This window comes from Rana temporaria, chromosome 1, assembly GCF_905171775.1.
Source record: "Rana temporaria chromosome 1, aRanTem1.1, whole genome shotgun sequence".
Classification (NCBI taxonomy): domain Eukaryota; kingdom Metazoa; phylum Chordata; class Amphibia; order Anura; family Ranidae; genus Rana; species Rana temporaria.
Genome location: NC_053489.1, coordinates 361,881,512 through 361,897,708, shown reverse-complemented (window position 1 = coordinate 361,897,708; position 16,197 = coordinate 361,881,512). Strand labels below are relative to the sequence as shown.

General features: G+C 42.3%; 1 protein-coding gene across 1 annotated transcript in view; it reads left to right on the top strand.

The window, feature by feature from the left end:
- The window catches only part of SHC2 (SHC adaptor protein 2), an 80,049-nt gene that overhangs the window by 32,062 nt on the left and 31,790 nt on the right, over window positions 1-16,197 (top strand). Inside the window, exons 2-6 of the mRNA XM_040321983.1 lie at window positions 3,403-3,473; window positions 4,113-4,173; window positions 7,931-8,050; window positions 8,377-8,430; window positions 8,509-8,560. Of these exons, the coding sequence (XP_040177917.1) occupies window positions 3,403-3,473; window positions 4,113-4,173; window positions 7,931-8,050; window positions 8,377-8,430; window positions 8,509-8,560 (358 nt within the window). The remainder of the gene's footprint in view (window positions 1-3,402; window positions 3,474-4,112; window positions 4,174-7,930; window positions 8,051-8,376; window positions 8,431-8,508; window positions 8,561-16,197) is intronic.

The following is a 16,197-nucleotide window of genomic DNA, read 5'->3' as shown; positions in this document are numbered from 1 at the left end:
GGGTGTAGTAAGATGTCCGCTGCCTTCTTCTGACTGCAGGTGTTCTTTCAGATGAGCAAACCTGGTAGCAGTGGAATGCATGCACAGATGAAGGAACGCCACTTCTGTTACCTAATCCGACCAGTTCAGGCTGTGATCCCGGAGCAGTGTGTCATTTTCCACACAGCTTTCTTTAATGCTTTATAGCTTCTCCTTTTCTAAGTGCATTTAGTTTCTGTTAATAATAAAATAAAATAATAAACGTTCTTTTTTTTATGCTAGAGTTAGAGGCTCCTTTTAGCCTGGGTACTTTGTTTGTTTCGATTTCCCCACCCCCCACCATCCTGGCACCTAAGGCAGCTGCTTGACTTGCCTATATGCTGGCACTGGCCCTGTATGCAGATCATTCTGTAGAATTAGGTAGCTGGTACGAGCTTGACAGTCACTATTACAGCAATGCTAAATGAACTGTTTTAAAACACTTTTAAAATGGAATGATTGCTGTCTTTACCTTTAATGCTCATATCAGGCTTGAAATCACTGGCATTATTGTTGAATATTACTTAAGTCTACAGGCAACTAGGGATGAGCCGAACATACCCGCGTTCGGTTCGCACCAGAACTTTCGAACGGACCGAACGTTCGCGCGAACATTTAGAACCCCATTGAAGTCTATGGGACTCAAACGTTCAAATTCAAAAGTGCTCATTTTAAAGCCCAATATGCAAGTTATTGTTGGAAAACGTCTTTAAGAACCCGGGTCTTGCCCCAGGGAACATGTATCAATGGAAAAAAAAGTTTTAAAAACTGTATTTTTTTCTGGAGCAGCGATTTTAATGATGCTTAAAGTGAATAAAAAAAAAAAATATCGTACCTTATGGGTGTCTATAGTAGTGGCACGTGTTTAGAAATGTCCCTGCACAACATGAGATTACTATAAGAAAAAATAAATTTAATACTGCTTGCGGCTTTAATGTAATGTTTGGTCCCTGCAATATGGATAAAAATCATTGAAAAAAAATAGCATGAGTTTCCCCGCCACCATTCCCTCCAGGTCATTTACAAGACCCAGTGCCGATCCTGACCTCCCTGTGGCCCGAAGCAAAATGAACTGGCACATTAAAAATGAGAAGCGAAGGGCGCTGACGACAGTGACATGTCACATTAAAAAAAGTTGAGAAGCGGGGGGAGGGGGTGTTCTGCTGTCGGAAATTACTCAGCCAGTGAGTTTAGAAGCGGGGTAAGGGGGCGAAAATTACTTCTCACCAGGCAGGGGCCTCTAGTAATTTGGGGGGTCCTTCGCAGCTTTGCGGGGCCCTAAGCGGCTTGCACAGTGCGCCTATAGGGAGGATCGGCCCTGACAAGACCCTTTGGCCCTATATACTTTGAACAGCAGTATACAGGCGGTGCAAACAAGATAAGGACTGTAGGTTTGTTAAGTAGAATCTGAACCATGTCAGACTTTGCTGCTGCATATTGCACTATTTCCTAAAGAGACCCTCAACAAACTACATGACACTTGTGCCTGATGAGGCCACTGATGTTCCAGTGGTGGTGGCCCGTGAGACTGTCCATGCAGGCTTGGTCCCCCAAAGCGCACGTGCTGTGTGGCAACAATATGTCGATTATTTTAGGGTTCTGTGAAGAACTCCTGTTCTCTGAAGGCCTCCATTATTTCTGCAAGTCAAAATTAAGCAAAAAAAGCTAATGTCAGTCAAGCCTTACCTTTCTCCCCATATCTAACCCACAAACTCATCCACTGATCATGAAGTCCAAAATCAAGTTTCGTATCGTCGTACTGCACGATTGTTTTTCCGATGTTTTCTACCGACTGTGAACGACGTTCTCACTCACGCAATATCCCTCTATACACTGCGCATGTGAGAAGCTCTGCACGTTTCCCCGCACACAGGCAATACAACACGTTAGAGCACTGCAGCTAGCACAATCTACTGCCTGCCAAATAGGAATAGCTGATATAGCTAAGCTATACAGTGTATAAATATATGTACAACTCCTAGGATGTATACTGTATATATTAGGGCTCGGGAAATTAAAGATTAATTCTTTGATTAATCTTTAATTCTTTTGATCAATCAAAATTCTTTTGATCGATCAAAATTCTTGACGTCACCGGACAGCCTGGACAGTGAGACTTACCCTGCTGGATGCGAGCAAACTGCACCAATTGGATTGAGGTACCTTTGCATCTGTTGAGCAGGCTCCATCAGGAGAAGGGGGCAAAAATAACCATTGCTTTCCTGTCCTAAGCAGTTTTGTGCAGACAATTCTTTGTGTATCGGCAACATCTGTTCCGTGCGAAAGACTGTTCAGTTCTTCAGGGTATATTGTCAATAAAATGTGATTATGTCTGCTTCCAGAAAATGTAAACACTCTGGTATGTCTGTGTGACTGGCTAAAGTGATGCCTACTTGCCTACTATAAAGTGACTGACAGTCAATATACTAGATACGTTTTAAAATTAAAGTTAAACTAACGTTCTAAGTTTTTCTTAAAGTTTAATAAGAAAAAATTACTTGCCAGTGCTACATTTTGAATTTGAAAAGTATTTGTGTAAACTGTGAAGTAGAGTCATGGATTGTGGAAACGAACTAATGTCGGGTGATTTTATATAGCGTATATCACATTTACCACTGACTAATGCAGAGTTGCAATGCAAGGAGATCAGCTAAAAGTAGTTGGATCTGTATGTGCGTTATAATTAATCAAAATTAGTCGATTAATCGATAAAAAAAAAATCATTAATCAAACACGAACATTTTAATCAGTAACAGCCCTAATATATATCCTCTACACACTGTAAATGTAACTAAACTTTTTAGCCTGCCTGCTCTATCTATCTATCTATCTATCTATCTATCTATCTATCTATCTATCTATCTATCTATCTATCTAGTAGAAAAGACACTGTCTCTCTCTCTCTCTCTCTCTAACTGACTGACTGCCTGATCTGTTCTTTAACAACGCCGCAACACACTACACGCGGCCGACTTGCAGGCGGCCTTATATAGTGTGGGGCGTGTACTTAACCCCCTGAGCCATGATTGGCCAAAGCAACCCTGGCTTTGGCCAATTATGGCTCTCCGTTTTTTGCGCGCTGTGATTGGCCAAGCATGCAGGGTCATAGTGCATGCTTGACCAATCATCAGCGCGCAATGCCGCAGTGAATTATGGGCCGTTGCGCGTCACTCGAATTTGGCGGGAACGACCAATTTTGTTCCAATTTCGTCGAACGTACGAACAGACAATGTTCGAGTTGAACATACGTTCGAGTCGAACACAAAGCTCATCCCTACAGGCAACTATGCCAAGTTTTTAATTTTCTCATTTAAAGTAATGGATATTTTTTTACTGGTTTCTGAAATTGTATTGTGCTTTCTTAATCTCTCTTTCACATGTCAGTACATGGGTTGCATTGAGGTTCTTCGTTCCATGAGATCCCTGGACTTTAACACAAGAACCCAAGTGACAAGGTGAGTGACAAACATGTATTACATTTGGGTACAGTTTTTTTGGTATAAGTTGCCATATACATATATTCCTCAAAATAAAAGAAATTAAAGCGGGGGTTCACCCTAAAAAAAAATTCTAACATTGCATGGAGCCGACCTATGAGACCGACAGTATGCTGTTTTTTTTATTTTTCTTGCATACATACCATTTTAGGGCTATTTTCATCCCCGGCTTCCCCGCGGGAGTGGGCGTTCCTAATCACAGGCTGTGATTGACGTGCTTCCAACCGGCGCATACTGCGCGTCACGAGTTGCCGAAAGAAGCTGAACGTCGGTGCGCAGGCGCCGTATAGAGCCGCACCGGCGTTCGGCTTCTTTTCGTGACGCGCAGTATGCGCAGTCGGAAGCAGGTCAATCACGCTCCATGCAATGTTAGAAGTTTTTTTTAGGGTGAACCCCCGCTTTAAGCATTGGAGGTGTCCGGCTAAAGAGGATACAGCATTCCAAAACATGTCATTAAATTACTCTTAAGGTGGCCATAAATGGATCAAAATTCACCTGGTTCAGCAGGGACCAGGAACATTTTCAATCCATGTAGGGGCACCCTGGTTGTACAGAACTAGATCTACTGATTGACTTCTGTCTTTTTTTTTGCAACAGAGAGGCTATCAACAGATTATATGAAGCTGTCCCAGGAGTAAGGGGAACCTGGAAAAAAAAGGTGAGGAAGGGGACAAAAGCTCATCAGATAATATAACTTTTCCTTTCTCTCTTTTTCTTATCTTTCTATATTTATGTTCTACGTTTTAATTTCTATAATACTCTTTCTTCTTGTATTGGAGGATAACTAGGGTGGGGAACAGGATAATATGAAAATAGAACAAAGATATGGGACTATAGTAGACCTATATAAAAGTGTGATTAAAATGATGAGATAGTTGAAGTAGAACCGAAAAACTGTTATTGTTGGTGAAAGAGTAACTAATGTTAAGGAAAAGAAGATGTTATGCTTAAAATAACAGAACTGTTGTATAGATTTATTGTATGAATGGTGTATTAATATCTTTGTGAAAGAAAAACTAAAATACAGAATTTATAAAAAAATATATACCATATATCAAACTATGTAATATACCTACCTAAATTATCCATTCAACAAAGGCGTAACTAGAACCTTTAGGACCACAGTGCAAGAAATCATGAAGGGGCCCTTCCCTCCCAAGCCTGGGACCCTTTACTCCCATCATGGGGCCCTTTATTATGGTCCTGCAGCAGGACCCTTTGACATGTTCTGCAGCAGACACCCATCCTGCTGCCTTGGGGCCCCTCACAGTGGTGAAACGCCAGGGCCGGTCGCAAGTGTGACCTATTCGACTTTGGTAGTTTTAGTATTTTTTATTTTTTTTTACAATTTTATTTATTTTAAAAACATTTTTAGGTGTGTGCCATTGAAGGGCTTTGGTGAAATATCAGGGGTTCAAACAGAACTCTGGTGTTTCACCTTAGAGACAGAGAAAGGTGATTGAATATACAGCCCTCAACCTCTTTCTCTGTAGCCTTAGCTGCACAGAATGCATGGACAGGAACAGCTCTGTACAGAGCTTAGTGTTCATTCACAAACTGGCGGCCACCATTTTCCTCCTGCAGGAGGGAGTGGAGGAGAAGCAGCTTTTAGTGGCTGCAGGAAGAAAATAGAGGGGATGGGTTCCTCTAAATGCCGCCCCCGCCACCCCTCCTATCCAGTTGTACAGGGGAGTAGCATGTGCCCCCCTGGAGCATTGGGCCTGGTCACCTTTGTGACCTCTAAAGTTACTCCCCTGAATTTAAAATGTATCCAATCAGGCAGGTCCTTGCATTATAAAGTTGTTGGTCTAAAAGAATCTAAAGGAGATTGTGGAGCCAGATTATAAAGAGTGTGTCATGCATGGGAGTCCATGTCTGCCAGGTCTAACCAGGAAGGTGGTTGTAACTGATGCTGCAAGGAGGCTCAGGGTCCAGGAAACAGCGAAAGATATGGGCTCCATGAGGGTCACTAAGGGGACACTTCCAGGCTAGGGCTACAGATTGGTAGAAGGCAATAGAGACACAGAGGCCAGCAGGAGCTGATGATTTTAACCAGAGCACGCTGCAATGGATGATAGGCTTTTTTGAAGGAATGCTCTCAGGTTGCCACCTTCTGACTTACCTAAACAGACAACTACAGAGCTGGATACACTGGCACACAGAAAGAGGTAGGAGAAGTTGGATTATCATGGTGCCACAGAAAAAATTGTACCAAGATAATATTCATACAACATATTTATTAATTACAGAGGAAAAAATTGTTTAAAATTCATATACAAAACAGTATAGATGATTCATAAAAATACTGGTAAGGGAGCAAAAGGTCTCATATGTAGCGGTCAAGTCCTCCTGACTAGTTTCACCAAACCATTGGCTTCATCAGGGGATTACGACGTGACCAATTTGAGTATAACTATAGAGTGACAAAGAACAGAGTTAAACATTATACCTCTAATATTTAAATAATATGGCAAGGATAAATGGCTGGACAGTAAAGCCTAACGTCCAAAAGCACATCCCGGGGATCCACCCCCCCCCCCCCAGAGACACAACACGCATGCTCTGCGTTTTAACCCCTAACAGAATGTAATTAAAGAGGAAGTAAACCCTGGCCGATATTTTTTCTATTATTGAAATAGTATGTTGCACAAGGGCATGGCAATGCACATTACATATAAGATTGTGAAAAACAAGGCCCGCAAATACCTTTTATCAACCGTTGTTTTTTTCTCTCCTTCCGGACATAGAAATCGCCATTGTAAGGCCCCGTACACACGGTCGGACAAAACCGATGAGAATGGACCGAGGTTCAGTTTCATCGGTCCAAACCGACGGTGTGTATAGCCCATCGGTCTGTTTTCCTTCGGTCCAAAATTTTAAAACATGCTTCAAAACCGAACCGATGGACCGCTCCCCGATCGGTCCAAACCGATGGTTAGTACAGAAAAGCATCGGTTCAAAACATGCTCAGAATCAAGTCGACACATGCTTGGAAGCATTGAAATTTGTTTTATTCAGCACGTCGTGTGTTTGACGTCACCGCGTTCTGACCCGATCGGTTTTTGGAACGATGGTGTGTACACACATCAGGCCACTTCAGCGGTGAACCGATGAAAACGGTCCGTCGGACCATTCTCATCGGTTTTGTCCGACCGTGTGTACGGGGCCTCAGTGCTGCTGAGTGAATTCTTATCTGACGACACTTCCGCCCTTCCCGATTCCCTGTTCTAAATCTCGCGCATGCGTCGTAGCGCCGTAACCAAGCCTCAATGTCGATTGCTGTTACCGCAGCAACCATGATACACGCCAATGAATGTTCAGTCACACGGGAGGGGGAGTATCAGGAACAGGAGGACTATAACATCGCAAGACTTCTCCTCTGCGGACAGAGGGGAAGCTCACTTTCAGTGCCGGAAAGAATGAAAATGAAAACCGGCAAACTTCAGATGCCGGTTTTGCGGGGCTACAATGCGCAAGCGCGGTGACGTCATCAAAACTAAAAATAAGATTTTAGAGCTTATGACGGCAGTGAGTACACTTTCACAGGCAGCGATCAGCTGCCTGTGATAAGTGCTAATTTTTTAAATAATGTTATATCCGGGGGTTTACAATCACTTTAAGTTCAAACCTACCCCAAATCCCTGACGGGGTCAATCAGAGGAGCAATGGACCCCCCCAAAGGGGGTTGAGCGTCAAACCAGTAAAGCCCAAAGCATGGCTGTAGAGGGCGACAAGAGAGACCAAAATCAAATACAGAGACAAAGGGCCCCAGAGAAATGGAAGAGCCCAAAAGAGAGTTTTTATATATCAACATATTTATCAAAGGGCCAAAGGTCTCAAATGCATACCAGGGGACCTGTGGTGAAGCAATTAAACAAGACGGGGCGCTGTGATGATGATTCAGATCAAATAGATCTAAATAACGTAATTCATTTAAAGCTTGTTAGATAAAGATTCTCAATGAATCAACATAATACTTAGGTAACACATAACGTGAAAATAAAACTAAAAACTTACATATGTATAAAGTCAATATGGGGTTATATAAGCCCAAGCTGAAAAAGAGCTCAAAAAGGTGCCTCAGTCAGCCGCCAAACATAAGAGCCATATGGATGTAATCCAGGCACTCCGAGTCTGTAAAAGTTCAATAAGGGACATTCAAAAATTGATTTGAGAAGAAAAAGTAGTAATATACCTGAACGCAGAAAAGCATCTTACCAAAGGGTAAACCAAACACAGCAACAGCGCCCAGAGAAAGCCAGCAATTTTCCAAGAGTGGTGATTCCATGCTTTTTGCCAGGGATTGTATAAACAAATAAGCATCAGAATGCCATTGAGTTCATGCATTCTACTACTGTACATTCTAGTCACAGTACTACAACCTGATATTCATCATAGTTTGTTGTTTTTCTTAGGCACCAAATAAACCCTTAGCAACTATCTTGGGTCGAAGTAACCTTCGTTTTGCAGGAATTAGTATCGCTGTAAATATATCCATTGAAGGACTCAATCTTAGTATCCCAACCACCCGGCAAGTAAGTGTAAGCCAAAATGTGAATCTATGCATTCTTCCTGATGCAAACTGTAATTCTCTCTGTATGTCCAGAGACCAGTTCATTTCTGCATTTACACCATTTGTCACCATGCACAGATGTGTCAATTATGTATGCTATTAGTCTTGCTATATGCAATTTAATCTAATTCTAATCTAATCTAATAAAATCTAATTTAATTTAAATTTCATCTTAATCTGGCATTGTAAACCTATACTTTTGTATGCCTGAAAGCACAGATCTGTCAATAATGTCCTTGTAGATATGTGTAAAATGACTGCAATGTGTATATTATGTTTTATGTGCAGGTTATCGCTAATCATCACATGCAAGCTATCTCCTTTGCATCAGGAGGGGATGTGGTAAGGCTTACTAATATTTTGCTCATTCCTGGGTTAGAATATGAATAAGGTCAGTGATACTTTTCTGTTCTCTAACAGGACACCGCAGACTATGTAGCATATGTGGCCAAGGACCCAATAAATCAGAGAGGTAATTTTATTTCATTTTTTGTCCTAGGATAAGGCACTTAAGTGTTTTGTATCGATGATAACTTTGACAAGAGCCAGCCTTGAATTATACAGAGATTCTTCTGCTAAACGTATTTTGAAATAATATTACTGGCAAGGACTTGTCCAAAAACTCTGAACATTTCTTCTTTAAAACAGTAAATGATTACTCTCCCTTATAATTTATCCTCCACTTATGTTGGTAATTTATTAAGAGTTGGGGATAGATTGAATCTCTAAAATCTTCTCAATCCTTTCTGAATAAACATTTTATTTGTCTAAATGTTGTTCACAAGAGCCCCATTTTTGTGTAAACTACAAGCTGGATTAGAAATATTGAATTTACTGTACCTGTTTATCTTTGATGCTCCTGACAGTTCTAATATATGGAGCAAAAGTAACTCCTACTTTAGTAAAATAAATCAATAAACAGCCACAGGAAAGAGATTTCTGCTCTCTGCTTCTCTCACTAAATCCAACTGGGGCAGATTCACGTAGAATTGGATGGGCGCAGCGTATGTGAGATACGCTACACCGCTGTAACTTACTTTTTGTTGCTTCGAATCCAGAAAGAATTTGCGCTGTAAGTTACGGCGGTGTAGTGTATCTCTCGCGGCGTAACGGCGCGGAATTCAAATCGGCGAGTAGGGGGCGTGTTTCATTTAAATGAAGCGCGTCCCCGCCTAGAACAAACTGCGCATGCTCTGTTCCTAAATTTCCCGCCGTGCATTGCGCTAAATGACGTCGCAAGGACATCATTTTTTTTACGTGGACGTTAATTACGTCCAGCCCGTTTCACGGACGACTTACGCAAACAAAATTATTTTTTTTAAATTATACGCGGGAACGACGGCCATACTTAACATTGAGTATGCCACCAAATAGCAGCTTTAACTATACGCCGAAAAAAGCCGACTAGAGACGACGTAAAAAAATGCGATGGCCGCTCGTACGTTCGTGGATTGTCGGAAATATCTAATTTGCATACTCGATGCGGAAAACGACGGGAACGACACCCAGCGGACGCCGAAGTATTGCATCTAAGATCCGAAGGCGTACGAAGACGTACGCCTGTCGGATCTAACCCAGATGCTGTCGTATCTTGTTTTGAGGATTCAAAACAAAGATATGACGTGGGAAATTTGAAAGTACTCCGGCGTATCAGTAGATACACCGGCGTACTCTCTTTGTGGATCTGCCCCAACTGTGTTTACCAGCCAGCCTGTTGAAAAAAATATGTGAAGAATTTAGAAATGTACAAATGAATATCACGACTTTACACATTTTTCTGTAGCCTGGCATACATAATAAATTGTTTTTACACTATAACAATTACAGTAAATACAGTAAATAAAATCAGTGACAATCCAAAGTTTTCTTCTGTTCTTAAACAATAATATAATGTTTTCTGTGTACATATTTATGTCAAACTATTTTTATGGTAGGTATTTGATTGTATTGTTGCTCTATGATGCATTTAGATCTAAGTGCTATTAAACCCAAAAACAAAACTTCAATTTATTGCAGCCTACTGCACACCGCTTTGGCCTGAATCGTGCTCATATTGCGAGACAACAATCGCAAACCGAGTTACGATTTTTAAAAATACAGTGTGCTGGTATTGCGAAACACTCATTAACCGCGTTACTCGCAATCTGAGGTTCTACTTTACCCTTTTTTCTCTTTAAAGTGATCACATTCCCTCTGTTCTCAGCTGCATAAGAGCTAGGGGGAGGAGAAGCAGCAGCACACTGAGCTTTTCAGTAAATGGCTGTGCAAGGGGGCATATCAGGACAAGTCTGATCATTGGAAGAGAACAGGCTGAGTTCCCAGCATAGCTAGAGAGCTGACCACAGTGTGTTCTCCTGCTTAGTGTGGTCAGTTTTTAATAGGAAAGCATAGGGACTGGCAGGAACACCAGGGATTTCTCATAAAGGAAGCAATATAAAGAGAACAGGATACTTTCTCAAATAAGTACATGGTACAGCAGGCACATATCAGGAATATGAAGTGTTGGGGTAACAAATACGCTTTAAAACAAAACTCCAGATAAGCAGTTACAGCAAACTGTTTTTTTTGGGGGGGATAAAGGTTTTACATAAATTAATAAAAGCTGACCATTGTAACCCCAGTGGTAAATGGTTTACCTCAACCCTCTAACTTCCACTTTTGCTGGACAGCTTGGTTTAATATTAAAAAATAACCAACATACTCACGGGAGCGCTATGTAAAAATAAAGGGTAGAAAAAAGCTTTAAAAAAAAATGCAATTTTTCCTAAATTGTTATTTTGTGCATTGTCTTTGGAACATGCACAGTGTAGTGAACACTAATGGCATATTCATATCAACTGTAGGAACAGGTGCGGTTTGTATGAGTTTTTTTTCTTAATCCACAAGATTAGATCCTGAGGCTCTAATTGGTTGAAAAAGGTTGGGCTCGGGGTGCAGTGAACCCACCCACCCACCCACCCACTTGTCTTCCAGCTTCTCCTCCCGGCCAATCAGGATAGGAGGCCGATCGAGTTGGCTGGGAGGAGAAGCTGAGGTAGACGCAAAGGTGCTGAGTGTACGGAGGGGCCCACGTAGTGGATGGGTGAGTGCGGGGGGACAGCGCCATGAAGAGGCGAGTGCAGGGGGGCTGTGCCATGGAGGGGTAAGTGCGGGGGGACTGTGGAGGGGTGAGTTCAGACCTGGGGGGGGGGCTTATTTGCCACCCCCCCAAAAAAAGTTTAGCACCAGCCACCACTGTGTAAGAACATTCTGAAAAGAGAGAAAAGCAGTATGAACAGAGGGAAGCCTTCACAAGTGTGCCATTGCTTCCTCATTGGTCAATGAGCAAGCTGAGGTTAAGTTCTTGATCAAACCAAGCTGGTGCTGTAGTGGAGATAAATTATCTGGCTTTGTTGTCTGGCAGAGGTGTCTAGAGCAAAAGACTGTCTACATAGAACTACAAATCCTTTAGCTGGTATAACAGCTACCACTGACTCAGTTTGAAAGTGTATTCAGATGATTTTCAGGAGTTCAGCTTTGGGGCCATTATATATACAGTATATTACAAATTGGCTTTTGTGTATACTATGGTTTTATGAATTACTGTGTATTGTTCTTACCCGTGTTTTGTTATATCTGTAGTTACAGGTTGGTGTTCTGGCATAGCTATATTAACCCCATCTCTTCAAAATTGGGTCTAGCTTAAAGCGGGGGTTCACCCTATTAAAGTTTTTTTTTTTTTTTATTATACCATTACATTCGGCATCGTAGCGCGAGCTACAGTATGCCGGTCTTACATTTTTTATCCCCGTACTCACTGTGCTATGGATCATTGAAGATTCCGGGGAATGGGCGTTCCTATGGTGAGAGAAGGTGATTGACGGCCGGCCCTGGCACGTCACGCTCCTCCGGAAATAGCCGAAATAGGCTTGGCTCTTCACGGCGCCTGCGCATAACCTGTGCGCAGGCGCCGTGAAGAGCCGAGACCTACTCCGGCTGTCTTCGGGGAGCGTGACGTGCCAGAGCCGGCCGTCAATCATCCTCCCTCTCCATAGGCACGCCCATTCCCCGCGGGAGTCGGAAACTTCAATGATCGATAGCACAGTGAGTACGGGGATTAAAAATTTAAGACCGGCATACCGTAGCTCGTGCTACGATGCCGAATGTAATGGTATAATGATGTTAAGGAGGGTGAACCACCGCTTTAACCTTTATTTGTTTTGAATAAAATGGGAATGGGTTTTACTTCTGCCAGTTATTTTGTTTACTGTCTGTTGCATAGTTGCCAACATTCTCAAAAACTTTATAGGGACACTTTTTCATCTGTAGACGGAGTCTTATTATAATTAGGGGACAGTGTCACTTGCCACGTTGCCTGCTACCAGATGCAGCTTGGCTCAATTTTCACCAGATGCAGTTTGTGTCATTGGTCACCACCGATGCAGCGTGTCACTTGTCACCACAGACACAGCATGTTACCACATATGCAGCGTGTCACTTGTCACCCCAGATGCAGCGTGTCACTTGTCACCACAGATGCAGCGCTCACTTGTCACCACAGATACAGCGTGTCACTTGTCACCACTGATGCAGCGCTCACTTGTCACCACAGATACAGCATGTCACCACAGATGCAGCATGTCCCTTGTCAACACATATGCAGCGTGTCACTTGTCACCACAGATGCAGTGCAGTTGTCACCACAGATATAGTGTGTCACCTGTTGCCACAGATACAGTGTGTCACGTGTCACCACAGATACAACTTGTCACCACAGATACAGCTTGTCACTTGTCACCACAGATGCAGCACATTTGTCACCACAGATACAGCTTGTCACCACAGATGCAGCACATTTGTCACCACAGATGCAGCTTGTCACCACAGATACAGCGTGTAACTTGTCACCACAGATGCTGCTTGTAACTTGTTACCACAGATGCTGCTTGTAATTTGTCACCACAGATGCAGCGCACTTGTCACCACAGATACAGCTTGTCACTTGTCACCACAGATACAGCTTGTCACTTCTTACCACAGATACAGCTTGTCACCTCAGATATAGTGCACTAGTCACCACAGATGCAGCACATTTGTCACCACAGATACAGCTTGTCACTTCTTACCACAGATACAGCTTGTCACCTCAGATATAGTGCACTAGTCACCACAGATGCAGCACATTTGTCACCACAGATACAGCTTGTCACTTCTTACCACAGATACAGCTTGTCACCTCAGATATAGTGCACTAGTCACCACAGATGCAGCACATTTGTCACCACAGATACAGCTTGTCACTTGTCACCACAGATGCAGCACATTTGTCACCACAGATGCAGCTTGTCACCACAGATACAGCGTGTCACTTGTCACCACAGATGCTGCTTGTAACTTGTTACCACAGATGCTGCTTGTAACTTGTCACCACAGATGCAGCGCACTTGTCACCACAGATACAGCTTGTCACTTGTCACCACAGATACAGCTTGTCACTTCTTACCACAGATACAGCTTGTCACCTCAGATATAGTGCACTAGTCACCACAGATGCAGCTAGTCCATTCTGCTCTGTATTGGTGATTTGGTCTCTGTGCCATTTACAGAAGACAAGCTCTCGTGGAAGCTGAAGGGAAGACACAAGAGGCGGAGCCTGGGTGGTAATAAAAGCAGATCCATTTCAAAATTGGGAAACGACAATTTCCAGTGATATTTCCTGGGTATTGGTAAGACCGGAATTTTTTCCCGGGAAATTTGGGACTGTTGGCAACTATGCTGTTGGCTTTTTAGTGAGATTCCCTTAATTTTGGATATGTTCATATGGTCAACTTTAGAAAAGGGGAAAAATGTATTTGCCAGTGGTGACCGTTCCAATGACAACTCAAAGGTTTCAGCTAAATCTTGGCCATTTTTTCTCACTCGTATCACTGGTACATGAAGTAATGGGGAATTCTTCCAAATGCGACCACAGCATAAATAACCAACACAATTTCCAGCCCTCCCACATTCTATCCTAAACTTGATAAAAAAGGTTTGGGTTGAAGTTGCACTTCAACCCAAGCGGATCTACACTGTATCTGAGCACTACAAACCAAAAGCGCTATTTCATTCATTTTTAATATCCAAAGCAATCTCCCCCATCCATCCATGTCTCCATTCTATATTTGTTTGAAAAAAACACCCCTTGCATTTCTGGCCGTGGCCATCTTGAGTAATGACAAAGGATTCATGTAGCATTTACTTCCTGGAATCCATCTGCCCTCAATAATTCAGGCATGCAGGCAGGAAGGTGTGTTTAACTTACCCTCTTGAAGACTCCTGGTATGTATGACATAATGTGCCTAGGCATGGAAACCAGTAAGTAACTAAAGAAATGTAAAAAAAAAACAGTTTAAAACAAATAAATATGATATACTTTTCTATATTTTTACTAATGCTAGCAGCATATAGATTCAAAATAGTCAATGTTGATTGCGAGAGTGAAGTTCCACTTTAAGAAAATAGTTGGATGATGATATAATTCGCAGTAGCAAAGTGAAACATCTAGTCTGGTTCTAGGCTAAGCTGCAGCATCACCATTTCATGGTCCATGGAGGACAGAACAGATAGCAGGGAACATTATTACTTGATAACATGTTGAGCAAGCTGTGTCATGGCTGTGGTTAGTAGGGGACCTAGCTTCTTGAAAAGATCCCTTTATGATATATACCTCTGGTTTTCTTTAATTTTTGGTTCACAAAACTGTTTTATAATACCGCAAAGCAGCCACCAATAAAAATCTGCCACTTTATTGTTGTAGGATAGGGATATGCAATTGGCAGACCTCCATCTATTGCAGAACTACAAATCCCATGAGGCATAGCAAGACTCTGACAGCCACAAGCATGACACCTATAGGTAGAGGCATGATGGGACTTGTAGTTTTGCAACAGCTGGAGGTCCGCTAATTGCATATCCCTGTTGTAGGAGGAACACTCTTTTCCTGCCAGAATACCAACTTCTATACTCATTAATATTTATAGCTCAGCAACTGTTCCATACATTGAGATTAAACAGCACATACAGATGAAGATGTAGTGCTTATTTGCAGACTATAAAGGGAACATCTTGTAAATATGTTCTGTTTTATACATATGACAAGTGAACCTAAATGTAGATGTACACCTAATCACTAAAATATCATATAATCTTCATCGTGTTAATGTAATTTAAAAAGGAATTTTTTAAATATTTGTATATCAATATATATAATGCTTTCATGAAAATAATATCTAATAATCCTGCCTTGAAGATTTTTGTTCAAGCACCTTCTGTTATACGGTGACAACACTCTGTCCCTCCCTGTCCCCTAATTGTGCTCCTGTATTGTGCTTCCTTCAGAGACTAGTAGTGGCTTGCTGATGTGAAAACCACAGGCATGGTCCACCATTGTTACCATCAGATATGCAGCTATCACTGGAGCTCATGCATGTAGGCAGGGAGTGGTTGAAAAGGAATGTAGGAGATGAGCAGCACTAAGATGCAAAAAAGGTGAGAGTATAAAAGTATAAAAGTACCACTGATGGTCCACCAGAAAATGTTGGTGGTCCCCAGGGGTTCTGCCGCAAATCAACATTGTATACCGCCCACTGTTGTTTCCAGTGTTGTTCTCAATGTGCGCTGACAGTCAATACTGTCAGCGTGCATTGATATCCCATGCCTCCTCTGTAGTTCCGGCTCCTGTGAATTCAGAGGAAGATGCTGGGAGTAGTGCAGAGAGCAGCAGATGAAGAAGGGGAATTCCAATGGCAGTGCTAATCAAAGACTGTGGAAGGGAGCATGGAGATCGAGCACATGCCTGGATAAGGAGGTGAGATCCAATGATGAATGTAAGACAGCAGAATAATGTAGAGTAGGGGGGGCAAAGAGCCAGTAGTGTCCTTAGGGTTTACACAGTGACTGCTGCAGATAATGCAAAACTCTCTTCTTTGCATACTCAGTTGGGTCTTGGTACAAAGTTTGAGAAGGGGCTCAACAAAAACGTTCTTATTTGTTAACGGCAACTACTGTTCACATAATCAACAGCCACTTAAAGCAACACTATGGTGCCTTCATTGGACAATCCCCAAGTTGGTTGCTATATCTGCTGCT